This window comes from Anomaloglossus baeobatrachus, chromosome 3 (genome assembly GCF_048569485.1).
Source record: "Anomaloglossus baeobatrachus isolate aAnoBae1 chromosome 3, aAnoBae1.hap1, whole genome shotgun sequence".
NCBI lineage: Eukaryota > Metazoa > Chordata > Amphibia > Anura > Aromobatidae > Anomaloglossus > Anomaloglossus baeobatrachus.
In genome coordinates this window covers 325,824,887-325,850,613 of record NC_134355.1, presented here as the reverse complement: position 1 = coordinate 325,850,613, position 25,727 = coordinate 325,824,887, and the positions used below count along the sequence as shown (strand labels likewise).

At 44.7% G+C, this 25,727-nt stretch overlaps 1 protein-coding gene across 1 annotated transcript in view; it reads left to right on the top strand.

The window, feature by feature from the left end:
- Positions 1–3,366: 3,366 nt before the first annotated feature.
- CDC40 (cell division cycle 40) overlaps positions 3,367–25,727 on the top strand; it is a 102,040-nt gene continuing 79,679 nt past the window's right edge. Inside the window, exon 1 of the mRNA XM_075338345.1 lies at positions 3,367–3,530. Coding sequence (XP_075194460.1) covers positions 3,393–3,530 — 138 coding nt within the window. The 5' untranslated portion in view covers positions 3,367–3,392. The remainder of the gene's footprint in view (positions 3,531–25,727) is intronic.

Here is a 25,727-nt window from a genome sequence, read left to right as displayed (position 1 = left end):
CATGGCGGATGGAGCACGTTTGGGAGTGCGCAGCATGGGGGATGCAGCACGATGGGGGGTGCGCAGCATGGGGGATGGAGCACGATGGGAGGTGCACACCTCCCCCCAACACACACACATACGCGCACTGCACAACACACACACACTAGGAATCACAAACAACGCCCTACACAGACACCCACACACACAGACAACGCTGCACACACAAATATATGCACATACTGCACAACACACACATTGCTCAAAACATACCTCCCCCCAAAACACACCACACACACACAAACCGCACAACACACACACACACACAACGCTACAGACACACAGCGCTCCACAAACAACGCAACACACGCAACACACATACAACACCGCTCTCACCCCCCGCGACACTCAGAACATGTACAGCGCCCTACACAAACACTTGGTAACTACACACAACAACATCTATATATATATATATATAACAAAAATCATACATGAACTACACAATACGTAAATTCTAGAATACCCGATGCGTAGAATCGGGCCACCTTCTAGTATTTTATAATCAGCCTGAAAACTCCTTTTCTCAATCTTTTTTCTGAATGTCCCTTATGGAGTGGCATTTGCATTAAATACGAGATGTGCATTGCCCAATTGTTTATGTGTCTTATTGTGGCCACCTTCCAGATATTTGTAGACCACTATTAAGTCTCCTCTCAGCCTTCTTTTTTTCAAACTAAACATCCCTAGTTCTTTTAGCCGTTCTTCATAGGACATGGTTTGGAGACCTTCTACCATCTCGGTTGCTCTTCTCTGAAGGTGCTCCAATATATTGATGTCTTTCTTGAATTGGGGTGCCTAGAACTGTACACAGTATTCCAGGTGGAATACTGAGAGGTGATGATTTGCACAGTTTTTTTTCAGCCACCGGACCTGGGCACTTTGCAGTCATTGAGTCAACCATTTACGCTGTATACACCAAAGTATTCTAAAGTGAAATGTGAGGCTGTGTATCCAAAATCTGCCTTCAGCAAAGCTTTGTTCTGTATAATCAGAACAGGATGTATGGAGACGAGCGCTTCACATCATGATCTAGTTTTACAGACTTTGGTTGGTCACTGATTGGTTGCAGTAATTACATGGCATTCTCTTTTTGAAGAGAAAGCAAGGCGACGGGCAGGGGCCAGGGTAACCAAAAGGTGAGCACCAGGGCACGTATAGATGAACATAGATTTTTTTCATTATTTTAGAGCAGGCTGGGCTTAGTATTAGGTATGCAAAAAAAGAAAGAAGGGATCATCTTAAATTAACGGTTTTTGATGTGCAACAACCAAGATGAACACTAGTTAAAAACATTTAAAAGGCAGACAATTGGCCACTAAACAACATAGATGAAGTCTATATTTTAGTACTGTGGTCTACCTCATCCATCTGCACTAGAGATGAGCAAACATTGAGGGTCGGATTCGGAAACCGATTACCGACTACCAAAAAAGCAAAGTTCGGGTTTGAGGTTCAAGTGAGTTACAAATGCAAACCAATCAAACGAGCAGTGCTGTTCTTGGGTATGAGTAATGCTCAGCCCCGTGTGGGCCACTTGCAGTGTCTGATCGGCTCACTCTGGGGGTAAAATCAGCGTGATAAGATGTAGTGTGCACACAAACAAAAAAAATGTAAAAAACACCACCCACCCTTCCCCTTATGGCTGACAGCATGTTGGTGGAGCCATAAACTTCCCAATTACTGACTTATAACACTGAAAGAATATATCACAAGGGTATCAAAAACTAATTACCAACACAAAAACCCTTTAAAATCAATAACTTTATTGATTTAAACAGAACACTGAGACCATCACAGAGCAGGTGCATTTATACGGAGACTTCATTACACACAGATGGCTTATATTTATCATCAGTCATTTAGAACAACATTGGATCAATCAGAGATCCTCAATGAACTTCTGGAGTGAGTTTGCTGCACTGAAAGTAAAGGGGATGAATACTATTGCACGCCCCAATGTTCAGTTATTTATTTTTAAAAAAGTTTAAAATAAGCAATACATTTTTTTCAACTTCACATTTGTGTCCCACTTGTTGTTGATTCTTCACCATAACATTAAAATTATTATCTTTATGTTTGAAGCCTGAAATGTGAGAAAAGATTGAAAAATTCAAGGGGGCCTAATACTTTTGTAAGGCACTGTAATGATGTAAATCTGTATGCCCGTTATTAAGGCTAGCAGCATGTGTTACTCTCTGTCAGCTCCATGCAGAAACTGAAGTGATCTGCGCTGTCAGCGGTGACGTCACTCAGGTAGTTCCGGTGTGTGCGCGGTGATGATGGAGTCGGTAGTGCCTGAGTGTGTGTGGTTATGATAGGGGCTGTAGTGCCTGCGTGTGTGCGGTGATGATGGGGGCAGTAGTGCCTGCCTGTGTGCGGTGATGATGGGGGCAGTAGTGCCTGCATGTGTGCGGTGATGATGGGGGCGGTAGTGCCGGTGTGTGCGGTGATGATGGGGGCGGTAGTGCCGGTGTGTGCGGTGATGATAGGGGCGGTAGTGCCTGCGTGTGTGCGGTGTTGATGGGGGCAGTAGTGCCTGCGTGTGTGCGGTGATGATGGGGGCGGTAGTGCCGGTGTGTGCGGTGATGATAGGGGTGGTAGTGCCGGTGTGCGGTGATGATGGGAGCGGTAGTGCCGGTGTGTGCGGTGATGATAGGGGCGGTAGTGCCTGCCTGTGTGAGGTGATGATGGGGGCGGTAGTGCCTGCCTGTGTGAGGTGATGATGGGGGCGGTAGTGCCTGCCTGTGTGAGGTGATGATGGGGGCGGTAGTGCCTGCCAGTGTGTGCGGTGATGATTGGATCTCTCTCTCTCTCCCTTTGGCATGAGAGAAAAAAAAATCTGCGACGCATCCGTTGCATCAGGCAAAAACCGGATGTGTGAAAGTACCTGAGCTCGAAGAAAAGATCTAGCAGCTGGTGTGCGAAGAGTTAAAAACCACATCAAGCTGTGTTCCCAACCTGTGACTCTCCAGCTGTTACAAAACTACAATTCCTATCATGCCTCGGCGTCCTATGGCTTTCAGGGCATGATGGGAGTTGTAGTTTCCGCAACTGGAATCAGGTAGGGGACATTGCCACAACAATAAAAGTGTAACATAACATAACTCAAAGGATTAATCATGAATATCCCCACGTTCCACGAGATGCACCGGCTAATAGAGCAGTGTCCTGGTGCATGGACCAGAGCGCAGAAACTGACAAGACACAACCGCCGCTCAAAACGCAGTTGTGTTTGTTTTTTTCAACTAACTTTATTAACACAGTTACCGCGAACAATCAGTTTCCGTCTGGATTGCCTCCCAGGAGGCCGTGCGTCGGCGGGGACTGAATGACGTACTTCCGTCGGTGTCATGGCGGCTGGTGCTTCCCTTGTGTCTTACAGCAGCGGGTCTGAGTCTGAATGTGAAGAAGAGCAGGTTGTCTCCCATTTAAAGCCAAGTTCCGAAATCCTACGTGTGGTGGACTCTGCGCCGGAGGTGGCAGTGAAGGTAGGTGGGGGATGGGCGCTGTGTGCTGCTCACCTGTAGCGTGGGAACTTCTACTGCACCGTCCGTGAGGAGCCCTGCAAAGCATTGAGGATAGCCCTTCCGTGCCCAGGCTGTGCTACATTAACAAGACCTCAGGTTACAGTGTAGTCCTCTGTGTGGGAACAGTAAGAATATTAGCAAATACCTCCAGTTAGGAATGTAGTCTAGTTCTCCTGATTCACTATGTCACTTACCTCATGTGCAGGGCATTGCAGTAGCTTAGGTATCCATGGTTATGGCCACGCATATAGGCACAGTTAGTTGTTAGTGTTGTTAACCATGGCTACCTAAGCTACTGCCATACCTTCTCATGAAGTGACCGTGAATCAGGACAGCTACATTACATTTCTAACTGGAGGTACTTGCTAATATTCTTATTATTACACCTACTACATATTGGGATAGGGCCTTTGAGATGAGAATACCCTTTAAGTGTTCATTGAAATTTTGTATGAATTGTCATGTATCCTGTACAGGAGTACATCAGTGTCTGATGGCGGGCGTCCCACGATAGATAGAACTGTACGACTGCCAGAGCTCTGATGGGCGAGGCGCAGCACATATCTGAGCACCACACTGTGTAAAGGGGTTTTATAATAGTTATCATGTATCACCTATGGGAGAAGATCAGTGTCTGATGGCAGGGAATCCCTCTGATGGGCGAGGCACAGCTTATATCTGAGCACCGTACCATGTAAAGGGGTTTTATAAGAGTTATCATGTATCACCTATGGGAGAAGGTCAGTGTCTGATGGCAGGGAATCCCTCCGATGGGCGAGGCACAGCACATATGAGCACAGCACCATGTAAAGGGGTTGTCTACAACCTAAGGTGTGGGTTCCAATGATCCAATCTGTAGAGCTGCTGGTTATAGCGGAGTCATCTGTATCTGGATCGGTCTCATTGACTACCATGTGGCACTACACATGCTCTTTACATGTATGTTCAAAGGGGATATGGATTCCTACTGATCACCAAAGCAAGGTGTACAACAGTGTATTGTAAGAAAACCCCTAGAATACCGTGGTGCTGCTATGAGGTATCCAAAGCATAACTGGCATAAGTACAAAGTCCAGATGAAGCCTCACATCTAAACATTAAAAGAGGAGAGCCGATGAGATGGTTTCAGGTGCCCGTATTAGTAGCAATGGTGCAACCTGGACCAAGAGATAAGGGGCCACCTCCGCAGCAGCTTCTGTCACTGACACATAAAGGGCTGCATTATGATGGACTACAGGTTGGTAATGGGCCCCTCTTCAATCTATATCTGCCCCTAGGCTTGCACCTTGGATCTACTTGTTCCAGCACACCCATGCAATGTAAGGCTCCCTTCACACATCCATGTAAATAAAGCACATGTTGCATGGTCTGTTTTGGATGTCCGTATGGCCATCTGTGTCATCATATGATATCTGTGACGCATCCGTGTGAGCAGTACCGGAAAAAATGCATGACACTGAAATTAATGTTTTGGGGTTTATGTGTGTAAAAGATGTGCAAAGCCGGATAAATGCTAGATAGTGTGTACACCTATTTAGCAGAGTTAATAAATATTTTTAGAAAAAAAATAAGTGGGATCACTCTAATTTTCATAACCAGCTTAGGTACAGCAGCCGCTGTGGGCTGCAACCCTTAGCTGTACCTTGGCTGGTTTTTACAGATAGAGGGGATCCCATGCTGATTTTTTTTTTTTTTAAATTAATTGAACAAATATTTTAAAAAATTAAAAAATAAAAATGGCGTAGTGTGCCCCCATTTTTCAAAACCAGCCAAAGGACAGCAGACAACTGAGGGATGATCTTAGGGTGGAAAGGACCATAGTCATTTGGCCCATCCCAGCTTAAAAATAGCAGCCCGCAGTCTCCCCAGTGGTGGCGCATCTATTAGGTGTGCCAAATCTGTTGTTGTGCTCAGCTTTTCTCACTACCCTGGTTCGGTGGAAAACGAGGTAATATTTGGGGTTAATGCCAGCTGTGAATTGATTAATTTGTGTTCCCATTTTATAGCAAGTCTTTTTCTCCCTTGCCTGTCGCAAATTGTGTGTGCTATTGGTGATCCGTGTTTTCTTAGGTGGTGCCCTCTTTCACTCACTGTACAGTTTTTAATGACTTTGTTAGTCCCCAGCTCCACTCTCGTTAAACACAGATAATGATTGAATAACACAGCCATAATCTGCCCGGAATGGTTCTGTCTCCGCTCCTTAGCCAGCTCCATACTACTCCAACTCCCTATGAGCACTGTACATGAACTGCACTTGTCATTAAGGAGTAAAGGTAAGTTTACATGTCGAGTAATCATTCCATAGAACAGATGCTGCTGAGATCTGTTGGGAAATAGTTTTGCAAACACAATTTTTTTTTTTTCTGTTTTGAAAAAATTAATCCGTTTTTTTTTTTACCATAGGAGTCTATGGAAAACTGATCCGTTAACTGATTAGCTATTTAGTCTTCCATTTTGCTTTCATCTATAAAGGATCCGTTTTTGCTTAATAGATCAGTTTCAAATGGAAGATAAATAGCAATTAGTGACTGAATCTTTTTTTTTTTTTTTACATAGACTCCAATGTTTTTTATAAAAAAAAATGGATCCTGCAGAAATTAATTTTTTCACAACCAACAAAAAAAAGTTGTGGTTGTGTTTGGACAACTTTTTTTTTTTTACTAGCGGATTGCTCCTAAATCAGTTCTTATGGATGATTACTGGATATGTGAACATAGCCTGAAAGAGGTTCTCTGCTCATATGATTGGGATAACCTATACTGATGAGTGAGTGTGCTCCATACGTGATCAAGCATCGGGGTGCTCTGGTACGTTCGGTACACTTTAGAGTATCGGGAGTTCTTGAGCTTCATGGTCGAGTCCCCCACCCCGTATGGATTGCAGGTGTTAGACAGGCAATCAACACGCAGGGATTGCCTGCAATACATGTAATGCCGTAGCCATGTTGGCTACTGGCATTACTGTAATTGGCCTGCCACATTGCATCATAGGGTCTTATATAAGACCTGGTGCCGTGATGCTCAGTACACTCTCCTCTGGAAGCAGTTCAGGGAGAGTTGATCTGGGAGGGAGAGCTTAAGGTACCGTCACACTAAGCAACATTGCTAGCAACATCGCTGCTGATGCACAACTTGCTAGTGATGTCGCTGTGTGTGACATCCAGCAACAACTCGGCCCCTGCTGTGAGGTCGCTGGTTGTTGCTGAATGTTTTGGGCCATTTTTTAGTTGTTGCTCTCCCGCTGTGAAGCACAGATCGCTGTGTGTGACAGCGACAGAGCAACAACTAAATGTGCAGGCAGCAGGAGCCGGCTTCTGCGGACGCTGGTAACCACTGTAAATATCGGGTAACCAAGAAGCCCTTCCCTTGGTTACCTGATATTTACCTTCGTTACCAGCGTCCGCCACTCTCAGCTGTCAGTGCCGGCTCCCTGCTCCCTGCACACATAGCCAGACTACACATCGGGTAATTAACCCGATGTGTACTGTGGCTGTGTGCAGGGTAGAGGGAGCCGGCACTGGCAGTGTGAGAGCGGCGGACGCTGGTAACGAAGGTAAATATCAGGTAACCAAGGGAAGGGCTTCTTGATTACCCGATGTTTACCGTGGTTACCAGCGTCTGCAGAAGGCGGCTCCCTGCTCCCTGCACACGTAGTAGAGTACACATCGGGTCATTAACCCGATGTGTACTGTGGCTAGGTGTGCAGGGAGCCAGCGCTAAGCGGTGTGCGCTGGTAACCAAGGTAAATATCGGGTTGGTTACCCGATATTTACCTTAGTTACCAAGCGCAGCATCGCTTCCACGTGTAGCGACGCTCCAGCGATCCCTGCCAGGTCAGGTTGCTGGTGGGATCGCTGGAGTGTCGCTTAGTGTGACATCTCACCAGCGACCTCCTAGCAACTTACCAGCGATCCCTATCAGGTTGTATCGTTGTTGGGATCGCTGGTAAGTTGTTTAGTGTAAAGAACTCCGGCACTCTTAGTAACCCCAATAAGAGACTTTAAGCAGTAGTGATGTTCAAATAGAGTTTGAAGTCCACGGAGCGGTTCCCCACACACATATGTCCACTTTGTAACATAATCGTGAGGGCTTTCCTCTTTTGTTCAGTATTGTCCAATTCAACCTCATTTAAGGTCTGTTCTGAAGCGGTGGATCCATAAAGGAGGATCTTACAAAGGAAGATCATAATTTTACCCTGCATCTCCATAGATAAGTCCTTTCTGAGGAAGACCGAATTAGGTCGAAAACGTTTATTTATTTATGGACTTTTTCTCTGAATAAAAAAACTCTATTTGAACATCACTACTGCTTAAAGTCTCTTATTGGGGTTACTAAGAGTGCCGGAGTTCTTTCCTACATATATATATATATATTTTTCTCCAGAGCACCTAATTGGTGAAGCAGGGTCCTAACCTACTTGTTTAGTGTAAAGAGGCCTTGAGATTCGAGCAGGCATATAGGCAGTTTTTTAATTGCTATTGCAGTAATTGTTTACTGCTGATTCCTCATTGAAACAAAAGTCCTTTTCAGGCCTCTACATACTGTCCTTTCTCTGGTTGAACCTCTGTTATCTGCATTCAGTGTAGGGATAGCTGGTGGAGGAGAGATAGTTTGGGGTTGGCAGCCTATAGGCAGGGTTTATTGCCTTTCAGTCCTTCTATAGGTATACTGCTGCTGGAACCTAAAACCAAAAAGGTTTTTTTTCAGGGCTACATATTTTCTTTTCCTTATTAATACCGGAAAGTTTGCATTCATATTATATAGCTAATTTAATATGCGCAAGGCGTGTGGTAAGGACCGGAAAACTAGACGTGCTGTTGATGGTGCACGCCGAGGCCGTGGCCAGGTGAATCTGTGCTTGCTGTGGGAACACAAGCATGCTTATCCATAGCTTCCTGTCCCACTTTGCAGGGTTGCGCAGGACATCTCTCTTGAAGCCAGAATAGTGAGACCAGGTAGTCGGTTGGATGGCAGATAATGCTTCCAGCATGTTTCCCATCACCACCCTGTCTTGCACATGATGGAGTCTAACCAACCAAGAGCTTTGGCCACATAAGGGTACTTTCACACTTGCGTTGAACGTTATCCGTTGCATTGCGTTGTGTAACGGATGTGTTGCATATAGTGGCACAACGGATACTGAAAAACAACGCAATTCGTTTTGATTTTTTTTTTTACAGTTTTACCAGCGGCAGACTATTGTAAACGATCAGCTGATCGCTCCCTGCAGCCGGCCGCCGGGTGATCAGCTGATCGCTCCCTGCAGCCGGCCGCCGGGTGATCAGCTGATCGCTCCCTGCAGCCGGCGGGCGGGCGCTCAGCTGAGCGCTGTCACTTGCCGGCGGCCGGGCATGCCGGCGGCCGGTCGCTCAGCTGAGCGCTGTCGCTTGCCGACAGCTGGGCGCTCAGCTGAACGTTCGGCCACCGCGAGCCAAAATAAAGTTTGATTTAAAAAAAAAAAAAAAGAGCATGCGCAGTGGAATCCAGAGGATTCCGCTGCTCAAAATAACGTTACATGCTGCGTTCCTCCCGCTGGGCGGAAGCAACGGAGCGTCGCCCAGCGGAAGCAACGCAGGTCCTTTTGGTACAATCCGTCACCCATACAAGTCTATGGGAAACAGCGGAATCCGTTAACGGATTCCGCTGTTTCCCAAAAGGGCGGATTGTAACGGAAGGAAATAAACGCAAGTGTGAAAGTACCCTTAACCCTCACCCTGATCCTCCTTTCTCCCACCATAGTAAATCCCAGGAGACAAGTGATCCCACACTTGGACTTTGCATTTCCTTTTATTGATTCTGGCCTGTTGCCTTGCATGTTTCAAGAGGGACATGAGAAGGTTGTCTGTAGTGATGCCATAATATTTGAGCAGCCATGGTCAGAAGAAGACTGAGGGGAACGGCAATTTAGTGTCTGAAGAGGTAGATACTGATAATGACACAGTTGCCAACAAGTGATGTCAAGTCAGCAAGTCAGGAGGACCAGAGTGTGTCAGTGAAAGCCGAGGTATTGGCTGATGAAGTCCCTGACCAAACTGGTGCCATGCAGAGGGAAGACAGTAGCGCAGTGGAGGAGGGATTCACAGCACCACAACAAGCAGGAAGAGGCAGTGAGGGTGGCTAGAGGGAGAAGGTGGGCAACTTTTCCCCATAGCACACACGGGGATGTTCCCAGACCAAGTGTTAGGTGTTCCTCAGTCTAGTGCTTTTTTAACAAAAGTGTGGACAATAAAAGAATGGTTATTTGTAACCTATGCCTTTCCAAGATCAGCAGGGGCCAGACCACTACAAGCCTGTCTACCACCAGCATGCTCAGGTACATGTCATGGAAGCACCCGGCAAGATGGGCCAAATGCCTGAGTCCGCACTCTGTGTCTGCGGGTGACATCACTGCCTTTTTCCCTGTGCTACATGCTTACCAATTCCTGTCCAGGACACAGGTGCGGATGCTCCCCTCCCTACACCTGTCGTTGCACATTTGCAAGCACCATCAGCAACCACGTCTGATTCTTTCTCTCACCACAGAGTTCAGCTGTCCCTACCCCCAGGTCTTGGAACACAAGCGTAAATACCCAGCTACCCACCCACAGGCCCAAACACTAAACGGGCACATTTCCAGAGTACTTGCCCTGGAAATGTTGCGGTTTAGGCTTGTGGACACTGAGGCACTCCGCAACCTCATAGTGGTGGCTGTCCCTCAGTTCTCGGTCCCCAGCTGCCACTACTTTTCCTGGTGTGCTGTTCCTGTCTTACACCAGTATCTGTTGCATAACTTCACCTGTGCCCTGACCAATGCAATTACTGGGAAGGTCCACTTAACAATCGACACGTGGACGAGGGCCTGTGGCCAGGGACATATTTCCCTATCAACACATTGGGTGAACCTTGTGGAGGGCGTGAACGAGTTATACCTTAGGATGGCACACCAATTCCTGCACCCCGCCTCCTCCTCCCCCCCCAGTCTCCCAATTGTCACCTCTGAGCTTCTCGTCCATATCCATCACAATCTGGAAGCAGTCCAGCACTAACTTGGTGAAGCGGCAACAGGATCTGCTGAAACTAATTTGTTTAGGTGATAAACAGCACACCGACTCAGAGTGGTGGAAAGCTATAACAGACCGGACAGATCTGTGGCTTTTACCACAGAATCTACAACAAAGCATCGTTGTGTGTCACCTGGTGGCGGCTCTGAAGCTTGGCAAGTTCGCACATGTACCATGCCTGGCCCACGTCCTCTACTTGGTGGTTCAGCACTTGTAAGTGCCAGCTCGGTGTGCAACTTGACTTTGCCCTGGAACTCCACATTACACATGTTAGCAAGCCTTTGTGAGTAGCAGAGTGCACTTGTTGAATAACATGCCCGTCGGTATTCCGGTCAGCTTCCGCACATAACTGATAAGTGAGCATGGATGTCTGACATCTATGGGATTCTACCAAACTTTAAGGTATCAACCATGATGGTGACTGGCGATGATGCCATAATTGGCATAACCATCTCATTCTGTGTCTACTCAAATGCACGCTGCTCACAATTAAAGAGAAAGCTTGGCATGGAAACTAGGTGGAGTTGGAGGAAGAAAATACACAGGGAGATACTATCCAACACAGCCTTATCTCGTCATCTCCGCTCGGATTGGATGATGAGGAGGAAGAGGAGATTGTTGTCTGCGCTGCAGAGGGTACTACCCACACCAGTTTCATCACATCTGTTCAGCGTGGATGGGCTGACGAGAATTAGCAGGAGGCGGAGGAAATGGAGTCGTTCTCCTGGTGGGAACAGTAGAGTCTTGCCTGTTGGGAGTCTGGCACACATAGCTGACTTTATGTCCCTCGGCCTTTCCTGTGTAATACACATTTTTCCAACACTGATTACTGGTTATTCACCCTTTTCAACCCAGGCTACAAGGAGAACTTTCCATCTCTCTTAAGTGTGGTGGAGAGGGCTAGTAAAATAGTGCAATACCAGAAGGCCCTAGTCAAACAATTTGTACAAACATTCCCATCTGGGAGCACAGGTCATAGTTTCAACCAAGGAAGGGAGACACACACCAGTTACCTCCAGAGGCAGGGGAACACTATGAAAGCTCTTGGTTAGTTTTATTAGACTCTCCCAGCACCATGCTCTGATGCGTGGAGTACTCTGACAATGAGGGAAACATTTTGCAAGATGGGGTACCTAGCCGAATGTACCAGCAGCCTCTGTGATTCCTCTGTTTCGTAGAACTATTGGCTATCCAAGCTGGACTCGTGGCATGACCTGTCCCCCTATGCCTTGGAGGTGCTGGCTTGCCCTGTTGCCAGTGTTTTGTCAGAGCGAGTTTTTTGTGCCGCAGGAGCATAGTAACTGATATGTGTATCCACCTGTCAACTGAAAATGCTTACTCTTATCAAAATGAACAAGGCGTGGATTATACCAGACTTCTCAACCCCATCGGTTGACAGCAGCAGAACCTAAAGCCAATTCACACGTTCCTTTTTTTTTTTTTTTTTATTTTCCTGGTGTATTCCCATACACCCATTTCCACCCAAAAAGGGTTTATGGCTTATGTTTTAAAGAGGCGACCTTCACTCATAATTTTTAGAAGGTCATCAAGCGGCCGTTGCTCCAAATTTTACTAGGGTGTGTATGATGCCCTCTGTCATAATTTTTTCAAGATGTGTATGAGGCCTACCTCTACAATTCTCATACATATATAGATGTAAACCCCCCAGAGGTAAATGTTTTTACCCATGGCACATTGTGCATACACTTTACCAGTCTAGGAATCTCAATCCTTAAAAATGGGGGGGATGTTTGAGACACTACTCTACGTGTCTTCCAGGGGGTATTGTAGTCTCTCCTTCTATTTTTTTGGCAGCACTTGCACTTGCCGCTTAGGCTTTATGAATGTTGGAGTCCCACTACCTAACCCTTTTAACAGAATGTGTATGAGGACCTCCTTTATGTGTAATACAGGTTGTATTGGAGTCCATCTTCCTTCTAATTTTTGGTAGTTCTTGCATTGTCCGCGTAGGGTTTGTAAGGTAGTCGCTCCTTCTTAAATTGCACAGGATGTTTCGGATTATGTCACAAGTGAAAAGGTTTTGGTAACGTGTTATCCAGTTAAAAAATTATTGAATGTTCTCAGTGAGAGGAACAAAATTATAATCTTGTGATACCTTTTTATGGCTAACTAAAATAAAATAAAGTGATGTTACAAAGCAAGCTTTCGAGACATGTCAGGTCCCTTCATCAGGCAAGGATTATGTCACACACACTATATGCCCAGATAAGATAGTCAAATGTTAAAACTACACGTACCAGTAGTCAACGGTAAATATAATTTTATGTTCCCCCTCTACTAGGTTATCTACAGTCGTTATAGGCGACTGAGAAATACGATGAGAGATGGCCCAATTATAAAGGGGTACCGGAGGCTTTTTTTTTCTCATATACAAGTCATTATATAGGAAAGAACATTTCCTAACATTTTTTCCTGTAAAATCCATATTATACTCAGTTTTGTATGTTTTATTCTCAGTCCATAAAAGTCCGAGCGTTCAACATGTTCGATTCGAGTACCGAGCACTCAAGCGTTTTGGTGCCCGCTCATCTCTAATAACTTATTCTTAAGATATGTCATAAATATCAGGTCAGCTGGGGTCCAAAACCAAGCTCTGCTGCTCTGTCAGCTGTTATGTGCTCTGGTTGTGACCAGTTGTAGACATTGAGCAGTGCTAAATAGCCCAACTTTAATGTGTAGTTGCCATAGCTGGTCACTGCACATCAGCTTCTATTCTTTTCAGTCAAGATGCAGCAGTGGTCCTTTAAAATGCAATACAAAGGGTATTTATAGGTTAGTTAAAATTGTCTCTCTTAAAGCACAGTCAAACCTCCAATAAGAAAGTGCTATGTTTGACTCATACTACTACTATTGTTTGTCTATGGAGATTATATGGCTATGTACTTAACACTAGAACTACTGGACTCGTGACACCTATATAGAAATATAGTGCAAAGTAGTCAAAATGACTACCTCAGTCATCAGTGTTAAAGGGAATCCATAATAAGGATTTTACTACCTAACCTGAGATGAACACAATGTAGAGAGACCCTGATTCCAGAGTAGTGGCACTTAATGGGCTTCTTGCTGTAGTTTTGATAAAATCATTGTTTTTTTTGGCAGGAGATTTAGGCTAAGTTCACACACTGCGTTTTTTTGCCGCGGCTGCGGTTTGTGCGTCTTTGCAGCAAAAAACGCACAAAAACGCACCAGCGGCAAAAACCGCATGCGTTTTTCCGCCTTTTGGTGTGTTTTTTGCTGCGTTTTTGCGCGTTTTTTTATCAGTGAACAATGCCATTAAAGATTTTTGAAAAAAAAGGTCTGATGCAATTTCCTTCTTCAATGTGTTTGTCATTCTCCACTAGTGTATGCAGGAGAGCAGACAGCTGCAGAACTACAAGGCTCATCATGCTCCATCCAGGACTGTATGCTGGAGGGAGAGGCAGGGGAAGCAGAACTACAAGGCTCAGCATCCTCCATCCAGGACTGTATGCAGGAGTTTTTTGCCCCCCCAAAAAATGACGTGGGCTTTGCCATATTCTTGTATGCTAGCCAGTTACAGCAGGCAAGTACGGGCTGCCCCCAACCCCCAGCTGCCTATTTGTACCCGGCTGGGAACCAAAAATATAGGGAAGCCTTTTTTTTTTTTTTTAATTTGTGAAATAAAAACAAAATGACGTGGGCTTCGCCCAATTTTTGAATCCAGCCAGGTACAACTAGGCAGCTGGGGATTGGAATCCGCAGTGCAGACTGCCCAAGCTTTCTGGGCACCCCCGCTGCGAATTGCAGTCTGCAGCCATCCCAGAAAATGGCGCTTTCATAGAAGCGCCATTTTCTGGCGCTGTATCCAACTCTTCAGCTGCCCTGATGCTGGGTGGGTCGCTGGGTAATGATTTGGTTAGGGCTAGCTGTGTATTATCAACTGGCCCTAAGCCCGAAATTCATGGTGTCACGCCAATATTAGACATGGCCACCATGAATTTTTAGTAAAGATAAAAAAAAACACGACACAGAAAAATATTTTTATTAGAAATAAAACACAACACAATTAGTGACTCCATCTGTATTGAAATAAAGAACCCCTCCCCCTCTGCGGTAATCCTGGGTCAAGGGTCCCGCGATGTCCAATCCGGATCTAATATCATCTGACCGGTTTGCTGGAAGGCAAAGCGATCAGATGATGTCAGGTTCAAGGACGTGAATCACATCACACATCCGCTGATTGTATAAAAGCTGTTTATACAATCAGCTGATGCATCAGTGCAAAAAAAAAAAACAACTCATGTGCAGACTCCCGTTCAATCGCACCAGGACCCGGCGGTAATCAGCTAATGAAGTCTCCTAACTGCATCAGCTGATAGTTTAAGCCGGCCGGGCGGTAAAAAGCCAGCGTCACCGCAAGACTTACGATCAGCTAATGCGTCAGGTGACCTCCTCAGCTGATCAGCAGCAGGTCCTGCAGCTATTGGACATGCTGCCCGGGAGTCTGCACACAGCCGGAGTGGGGGTGGCGGTACCGGAAAGATGAGCTGGGAGCGGACATGGCACCGGGAGTCTGCAGACATGTATGACATTTATTTATTTTTTTTTTTTCTACTGTTCACTTTTAATTTCGCAGCTGCTTCCACCTCCCACCTGGACAAGGCACCACACGGGAGCGGACGTGGCGTCGGACGGGAGGTGGAAGCAGTGGTGGCGGTACCGGGAGGATTCACGCTCTTCTGTGTTTACCAACAGAAGGAATCCTCTTCCTGTACATGTCACTTTACTACCCACCCCTTGCGTTTTATAGCTGTGTTTTTAGTCATAGAAACGCACTAAAACGCAGCTATATTTGCAATTTGCGTTTTTCATTGCGTTTTTGAACATCTCATTAAACTCAATGGGTGAAAAACGCAAAAATAATTGACATGCTGCGTTTTTGTGGGCATCACATAAACGCAGCAAAAAAAAAAACGCTGTGTGCAGACAGCAAAAATGAAAACTCATAGACTTTGCTGGGGAAGCAAAGTCATGCAGTTTTCTGAGCAAACCCGCACCCGAAAAACGCCGCGAAAAACGCAGTGTGTGAACTTTCCCTAACACAAGAAGACTAGTAACCCTGCTGCCTTGTAGCCCTCTACAAGGGGCTACTGATAAGCCTTTGGCTTTACCCAGGAAGAAACGAGATAGGATGATGAAACTTTACATTTATTCCACATACTGTCCACTGATGTCAACACACTTCTTACACCGGTATTTCAAGTTCTGTTAGCCTAGAAAAAAGAAGGATTTCAGTTGTGCCTTAAACCAGGCATCCGTAGCAGCCATGGCATCAGAAATGGTGTGAACTTTGGTACCCTTGAGGTGTTTCTTCAGGTTTGGATACAGATGATAGTCGGAGGGAGCTAGATCTGGTGAATAAGGTGGGTCTTCAACCAGCTGGAAGTCCAGCTCTACCAGTTTTGCTGTGGTCGCTTGTGAGTGTGAGCAGAGGCATTGTTTTGCAGGCACAATATTTCTTTGAACAGCTTGTTGCGCCTTTTGGCCTTCAAAGCTGCCTTCAATTGGTCCAAAAGTTCAATGTAATACGTTGCATTGATGGTGGAACCCTTTTGAAGGTAGTCCACTAGCAGCACCCCCTCCTTATCCCAGAACATAGATGCCATCAACTTAGTGGCTGATTTTTTTTTTTTTTTTCTTTCTCGTATGCTTCTCTGATCTGTTGTCAAACATTTAGGGACCCACTTTGCAGATAGCTTCCTCATGTCCAAATGTTCATGGATAATGACACAAACACGTTCACAGGAAATCCCCATGATGTCTGCTATTGCTTTAGCTAAAATTTGTTGATTCTCCAGTATGAGGTTGTGCACAGCTTCAACGATTCCCGGAACAACAGCCACTTTCAGTCGTCCAGGACGTTCCTCATCATTGGTACTGAAGTGGCCCTTTTTAAATTTGGTAACCCAGTTCTTAACTGTGGAATATGAAGGGCATTGATCCCCCAATGTCTGCGACATATCACCATGAATATCCTTTGCGGACTTTCCTTGCAGAAACAAGAATTTTATCACTCCTCTGTTCTCAGTTGCTGTGCATATTGCATTAGACTCCGCCATTTTGTTTTCCCGCGTGCGTAGAACACTGTTGCCATAAGCAACAAACACAAAATTTTGAAAACCTATATTAGACACATAAGGCTTTCATATGATGCAACATTCGTTACCATAGAAACAAAAAAAGATCGGAAAGCCAAAGACTTATCAGCAGCCGCTCGTATATTGATGCGCTTTCTATCACTCGCCCCCACTAGTGCTTGGTAGCTTTCAGCCTCTGGTAGCTCAAGTGACTTGCAATTAAAATCTGGGTCATCGTGCTGCTCTCAGATGGGATGGCAAAAACGTGGTAACATATTCCCTGTCCAGTTTAAGAGAAAAACCCTGTCCCCATGCGCAGTTTATTTAAAAAAGAAATGAAACTAATTTGTGCTTTCCTCACTTCTATACTGGTGTGACGTCTCTGCCACTGCTTCTGGTGTCTGTCACTGTCCGCGACATAGACCGTCCTACAACCACTGGTCTTGGTGGTTCTGCTCGAGTAGCCATTATGAGCTGGTCAAAGTGGTGAGCTCTCTGATAGGCTGCAGTGCTGTCAGTGAGGGCTGCAGACAATAACAGACATTGAGAATGGCACAAACTCTCTACATTGGGCTCCGGGAGAGTGAGTAAAGCCCAGTTTGATGACTTTTTTTAAATAAATCAAACCACCCACCGATGGGTTTTCTGAAAGCTGAAAACCCCTTTAATTTTCTGTCCCAGTTTGCAGTGTGTGATGCTGAAACACCTGACCACAATAATGAGGCCTGCCCTCATACTTTAGCTATGTTGTATCATGGATTTTATTCCTGCTGTTGGGCTGTACTAATGCTTAGTGCAAGAACTCCAAATCATATCTATGGAAATCATTAAAAAATTTTACGTTTCTGTAGCCCCCCCCCCCCACCTCTAATGGACGCGACATACAGGCAGAAATTTCTGCTCTTGGACATTGAAAGTGAGAAGGAAAGAAGTAACTTTCTTTTTTTTGCCTGTGTTAGGGACCTGTAGTTTTAAAGAGAAATGTATGTATGTATGTATATATGTATGTATGTATGTATGTATGTATGTATATGTGTGTGTGTGTGTGTATGTGTATGTGTATGTGTATGTGTATATATATATATATATATATATATATATATATATATATATATATATGTGTATGTGTGTGTGTATATATATGTGTATGTATGTATATATATATACACACACACACACACACACACACACACACACACACACACACACACACACACACACACACACACACACACACATATATACATATATATATATGTATATATGTGTATGTGTGTGTGTGTGGGTATATATATATATATATATATGTATATATATATGTGTGTGTGTGTATATATGTATATATATATATATGTATATACACACACACACACATATTTTAGTTCTCTGAGCGACGATGGTGGCGGAAATCGACGTCTAACTTGAATCTCTAAAATCGACCATAAATGGTCACTAATGTTGAGGTCTGGGGATTGTGGGGGCAGATGAGATGCTCAAGTTCATTAGAATGTTCCTCGTGCCATGCTTTAACGATTCTAGCTGTATGAATTGGTGCATTATCATCCTGAAAGATAGTCATGTGAAAAAGTTTGGGCACCCCTATTAATGTTAACCTTTTTTCTTTATAACAATTTGGGTTTTTGCAACAGCTATTTCAGTTACATATATCTAATAACTGATGGACTGAGTAATATTTCTGGATTGAAATGAGGTTTATTGTACTAACAGAAAATGTGCAATCCGCATTTAAACAAAATTTGATCGGTGCAAAAGTATGGGCACCCTTATCAATTTCTTGATTTGAACACTCCTAACTACTTTGTACTGACTTACTAAAGCACTAAATTGGTTTTGTAACCTCATTGAGCTTTGAACTTCATAGGCAGGTGTATCAAATCATGAGAAAAGGTATTTAAGGTGGCCACTTGCAAGTTGTTCTCCTATTTGAATCTCCTATGAAGAGTGGCATCATGGGCTCCTCAAAACAACTCTCAAATGATCTGAAAACAAAGATTATTCAACATAGTTGTTCAGGGGAAGGATACAAAAAGTTGTCTCAGAGATTAAAACTGTCAGTTTGCACTGTGAGGAACATAGTAAGGAAATGGAAGAACACAGGTACAGTTCTTGTTAAGCCCAGAAGTGGCAGGCCAAGAAAAATATCAGAAAGGCAGAAAAGAAGAATGGTGAGAACAGTCAAGGACAATCCACAGACCACCTCCAAAGACCTGCAGCATCATCTTGCTGCAGATGGTGTCAATGTGCATCAGTCAACAATACAGCACACGTTTCACAAGGAGAAGCTGTATGGGAGAGTGATGCGATAAAAGCCGTTTCTCCAAGCACGCCACAAACAGTCACCTGAGGTATGCAAAAGCACATTTGGACAAGCCAGTTACATTTTGGAAGAAGGTCCTGTGGACTGATGAAACAAAGGTTGAGTTGTTTGGTCATACAAAAAGGCGTTATGCATGGAGGAAAAAAAACACGGCATTCCAAGAAAAGCACTTGCTACCCACAGTAAAATTTGGTGGAGGTTCCATCATGCTTTGGGGCTGTGTGACCAATGCCGGCACCGGGAATCTTGTTAAAGTTGAGGGTCACATGGATTCAACTCAGTATCAGCAGATTCTTGACAATAATGTGCAAGAATCAGTGACGAAGTTGAAGTTACGCAGGGGATGGATATTTCAGCAAGACAATGATCCAAAACACCGCTCCAAATCTACTCAGGCATTCATGCAGAGGAACAATTACAATGTTCTGGAATGGCCATCCCAGTCCCCAGACCTGAATATCATTGAAAATCTGTGGGATGATTTGAAGCTTGCTGTCCATGCTCGGCGACCATCAAACCTAACTGAACTGGAATTGTTTTGTAAACAGGAATGGTCAAATATACCTTCATCCAGACTCCAGGAACTCAATAAAAGCTACAGGAATCGACTAGAGGCTGTGATTTTTACAAAAGGAGGATCTACAAAATATTAATGTCACTTTTATGTTGAGGTGCCCATACTTTTGCACCGTTCAAATTTTGTTTAAATGCGGATTGCACATTTTCTGTTAGTACAATAAACCTCATTTCAATCCAGAAATATTACTCAGTCCATCAGTTATTAGATATATGAAACTGAAATAGCTGTTGCAAAAACTGAAATTGTTATAAAGAAAAAAGGTTAACATTAATAGGGGTGCCCAAATTTTTTGATATGACTGTAGCGTTCCCCTCCAGGAACAGTGCTTGAAACATGGGATGCACTTGGTCTCCCAAAATGCCTAATAATCTCGGCTGTTAATTCTTCCATGAAGGGATATCATTGGCCCGGAGGATCTCCACGAAATAGCACCCCAGATCATCACATAACCTCCACCATGTTTTACGGTTGGGAGAAGGCAGTCTGGATGGAATGTTTCTTTTGGCTGACTCCAAACATACACTCGGCTGGAGGTCGGAAATAGGGTAAACGATGATTGGTCTGAGAATATCACGTTTCCACCGCTCGAGGGACCAATTCTGGAGGTTTCTACACCACTCTAAACGCTTGGACACATTTGTCATTGAGAGCAGCAGTTTTCTAATTGCAGCTCTTCCTTGGAATACAAATTTGTGCAGCTCCTGACTAACAGTTTTCGTGGAGACTGGGTTCTGTAGGTGTTCATTGAGCTCAGCAGTGATTTTCGGAGCTGTGGTCTTGCGATGCCCTCTTACAATTCTCTTTAGAGTCTGACGGTCTCTCTCAGTCAACTTCGACTTTTGGCCGGTCCTGTGCTTTGCTGCGGACGTTTTTCCTTCTCTTTCAAACGCAGTCATTACTTTGGAGACAGTACCTCTTGACACGCCAAGCATTCGGGCACCTTCTGTTACACTAGCGCCTGCTATACGAGCACCAACAATTTGGCCTCTTTGAAAATCCGAGAGGTCTGCCATTGTTATCAGGTTCTCATCAATATTCTTACAATTCTGCGAAACAAACAGTTAATTTACATACACATATCACATAACACAAATAATCAACTACAAAATATTAGCATATGTCACGGTTTGCATGTTTAACCCATTAACGACCCATGACGTACTGGGTATGTCATGGATCGTGTGAGGTTAATCCCCACCCTCTGCCGTGGGCAGGTCGCGTCGATCCGCGCACATATCAGCTGTTTTCAACAGTTGACTTGTGTGCCTGCTAGTAGCGGGTGGAATCTCTTCCACCCGCGATTATTAACCCCTTACATCTCGATGCCAAATCTGGCAGAGATATATATGCGCGCCGCCATTACAATGACTTACCCCGCCCCCATCAGTCACGTGACATGATCACGTGACTTCCAGTGGTTGCCATGGTAGCACAGGGTCATGTGATGACGCCTGTAGCTAACATGAGTCACTTCCTCTCAATGCCGGAATACAGCCGGCATTGAAAGTAAAGCACCAAATCTGCAGTTCTCAGCTCTGTAGCTGTGATCTGCAGATAGGGCAGAGCGATCAGATTGCTGATCGCTATAGCCCCCTAGAGGGACAAGTAAAATGAAAAAAAAAAAAAAAAGTTTTAAAAAAACCTAAAAGTTAAAATCACCCACCTTTCACCCCATTGAAAATTAAAGGTTAAAAAAATATACACATTTGGTATCGCCGCATTCAGAAATGCCCGATCTATCAACATATAAAATCAATTAGTCTGATCAGTAAACGGTGTAGCGGCAAAAAAATCCCAAACACCAAAATTACGTTTTTTGGTCGTCGCAAATTTTGTGCAAAATGCAATAACAGGCGATCAAAACGTAGCATCTGCGCAAAAATAGTTCCATTAAAAACGTCAGCTCGAGACGCAAAAAATAAGCCGTCACTAAGCCTCAGATCCCGAAAAATGAGAACGCTATGGGTTTTGGAAAATGGCGCAAAGTGTGCGCAATTTTTTTTGGGCAAGCGTGTGAATTTTTTTAACCCTTTAAATACAAGTAAACCTATTCATGTTTGGTGTCTACAAACTCGCACCGACCTCAGGCATCACAGCTACACATCAGTTTTACCATGTGTCATTGTGTATGTGATATAAAGTCCTATGTACTAGGGAAGATCAAATACTTCGATTATTCGGCTTCGCAAATATTTTCCGAATAGGTCGCCGCTATTCGATTATTCGTGAATATTCGATGCATAATGTAAGTCTATGGGAAACACGAATAACAACTATTCGGTACTATTCGGGCTTCCCATAGACTTACATTGTGCATCGAATAGTCGAATCGCGGCGAGGTATTCGTAAAATATTCGCGAAGCCGAATATTTGAGGTATTCGTTCATCCCTAATATGTACCCCAAAATGATTTTTTTTGACCATTTTGGGGTACATATGACTTTATATAACATATATTTAGGAAGGTAAGGTAACTTAAAAATGCTAATGTTTTGTGTTTTTAACGAAGGTTATAACTTTGCAGGATATTGTGAAATTTGCATATGCCATTTTAAAATATTGGACTTGTACAGATTCTATTTATTTTCTTTTAGATTATTTTTTTTTTTATTAGCGTAATGGCTTTAAAAATCAATGCCAAAAATGGCCTGAAAACTGCATATGTGATTCCACAGTCTGAAGCCTCGAGTTTCACGCAGAGTTTACTGTCGCCAATAGTTTTGATAGTTTAGATAAATACCTGTTTTTGAAAGGGTTTCTCTAACGATCTACAGAAAATGTTCTTTTTGATGGAGCCGTGGAATTTTAATTTGTCACCTTGGAAACACGCTGCTAAGTTAAAAGCCGCTCTCCCACGCACAGCAGTTACCAGCTTTTCACTTTGTGGAGGCTGATAATTCACTGCCTCGCGGTACATCTATTGTAACGCTGACGTTTGATGGATTTCAACTCTTGGGGGATATCTGTTACCATTGTTGACCTCTAAAAAGGAGCAATGTTTAGCTGCTGCGGCAACTGGTCAATGTACAGAAGGTTACACGTTCCTTTTGTGTCATTAACCTAATTAAAGGACTTATTTACACCAGAGACACCCGCTGAAATTAGCTTCTGTACGTGAAGGTATAAAAATGCAAAGATGACAAGTTTTCCGCCAACGTACAATAAATGGGGCACTCGCAGAGTGAATTAGCCATTTTAGGGTAAGTCCATAAGGTACATGCTTAAAGTGGTTTAAGGCTAGGTTCGCACACTGCGTCTTTTTGACGCTGCGTTTTTGTGCATTTGTGGCCGCTAAAAACGCACAAAAACGCACCTGCGTCGAAAAAACGCATAAAAAAACCGCATGCGTTTTTGCCGCGATTTGGTGCGTTTTTGGCTGCGTTTTTGATCTCTGCGTTTTGCTGCGTTTTTCCAATGCATTGCATGGGGGGGGAAAACGCAGAAAAACGCAGGAAAGAACTGACATGTCCATTTTTTTTTTTTTTTTTTTTTAACTCAAAAACGCAGGTAAAAAAAAACAGATGTGTGCGGACAGCTAAAATGAAAACTCATAGACTTTGCTGGGGAAGCAAAGTCCTGCAGTTTTGAGGCCAAAAACGCACCCAAAAAACGCGCAAAAACGCCGCGAAAAACGCACTGTGCGCACATAGCCTAAGAAGAAACTCGCTCACTGGTTTCCCTCAATTCTCTACTGTTGAGAGAAACCTGATGAGACTGCAAAGCCATTGCTTTCTGTTGATTCCATACTCTGCTCTGTGCGTCCTCTCAGGCAAGAACTGGGCACCACTCAGGTTTTTCTGAGGAATTAGTGTGGGTCTCCTAACTCGGACCCTCACCGATGTGCTGCAATTAAAATCGCTTTCAAATATAAAAAAATGAAAGTTTAGTTACTCTTTGAATACAAAAAACAGCATCTGAACGTGTAGCAGCTGAGTGTATAGCTGCTAATGTTTGTGGATGTCCAGAAATGGGAAGTGTGAGCACAAAGTAGACCTTAGTGGCCAGTATGAAAATTGTAAGATTTTTAAATTTCACTTTTAAGGCTGAGGCCACACAGTGTTCTGTGCGAGTCCTCGCATGACACTCGGCTCACATTCACAGCACAGCAGGAGCCGAGTGTGATGGGAGGGTCATGCGACTGTGGTGCGATCTTGCAATCAGACCACAGTTGCAAAGGGGGGCACGGCGCTGCGGAGAGGGGAGGGAGGGATTTATCTCCCTAATCTCCTCCGTTGTCAGCTGATGCGATTATCGCACTCGCGTTACACCAGTGTAATGCGAGAGCAGTGTGATGTTTCTCTTGCCCCATAGACTTGAATGGGTGCGAGTGAAACAGGATCGCATTCCACCCGCAGCATGCTTCGACTGTTCTTTTCGGCTGAGAAAATAATCGTTCATGGGAGCTGCCCCATAAAGTAATATTGGTCCGAGGGGAATGCGATTTTATCTATTTTTTTTTATCGCATTCCACTTGCACGGTTTTTCTCGCCGTATGTCCTAGGCCTAATACAGATTGTAAAGTGGTGAAAAATAATTACACAAAAAAAATCCTGATTTAAACAATAGATAATTTTCAGATGACACATTGCCTTTAAGCCAGTCTGTGCTGTCCTTCGTGGGTATGCTGCGCCCCTCTCCTCAGGCTTCTTGTACACAGACAGTAGAAGATACATGGAGAGCAGGAGGAGCAGACCTGGCTTTTTCTCCTGCGATGAGCGAGCACTACCATGCACAGGTGCTCTGTACTTGTAACTAGAGATGAGAGAGCACTACCATGCACAGGTGCTCGGTACTCGTAACTAGAGATGAGCGAGCACTACCATGCTCAGGTACTCGTAACTAGAGATGAGCGACCACTACCATGCACAGGTGCTCAGTACTCGTAACTAGAGATGAGCGAGCACTACCATGCTCAGGTACTCATAACTAGAGATGAGCGACCACTACCATGCACAGGTGCTGGGTACTCGTAACTAGAGATGAGAGAGCACTACCATGCTCAGGTGCTGGGTACTCGTAACTAGAGATGAGCGAGCACTACCATGCACAGGTGCTCAGTACTCGTAACTAGAGATGAGCGAGCACTACCATGCTCAGGTGCTCGGTACTCGTAACTAGAGATGAGCGACCACTACCTTGCACAGGTGCTCAGTACTCGTAACTAGAGATGAGCGAGCACTACCATGCTCAGGTGCTCGGTACTCGTAACTAGAGATGAGCGACCACTACCTTGCACAGGTGCTCAGTACTCGTAACTAGAGATGAGCGAGCACTACCATGCTCAGGTGCTCAGTACTCGTAACTAGAGATGAGCGACCACTACCTTGCACAGGTGCTCAGTACTCGTAACTAGAGATGAGCGAGCACTACCATGCTCAGGTACTCGTAACTAGAGATGAGCGACCACTACCTTGCACAGGTGCTCAGGTACTCGTAACTAGAGATGAGCGAGCACTACCATGCTCAGGTGCTCGTAACTAGAGATGAGCGAGCACTACCATGCTCAGGTACTCGTAACTAGAGATGAGCGAGCACTACCATGCTCAGGTACTCGTAACTAGAGATGAGCGAGCACTACCATGCTCAGGTGCTCGTAACTAGAGATGAGCGAGCACTACCATGCTCAGGTGCTCGTAACTAGAGATGAGCGAGCACTACCATGCTCAGGTACTCGTAACTAGACATGAGCGAGCACTACCATGCTCAGGTGCTCGGTACTCGTAACTAGAGATGAGTGAGCACTACCATGCACAGGTGCTCAGTACTCGTAACTAGAGATGAGCGAGCACTACCATGCACAGGTGCTCGGTACTCGTAACTAGAGATGAGTGAGCACTACCATGCACAGGTGCTGGGTACTCGTAACTAGAGATGAGCGAGCACTACCATGCACAGGTGCTCGGTACTCGTAACTAGAGATGAGCGAGCACTACAATGCTCAGGTGCTCTGTACTCGTAACTAGAGATGAGCGAGCACTACCATGCACAGGTGCTCAGTACTCGTAACTAGAGATGAGCGAGCACTACCATGCTCAGGTGCTCGGTACTCGTAACTAGAGATGAGCGAGCACTACCATGCACA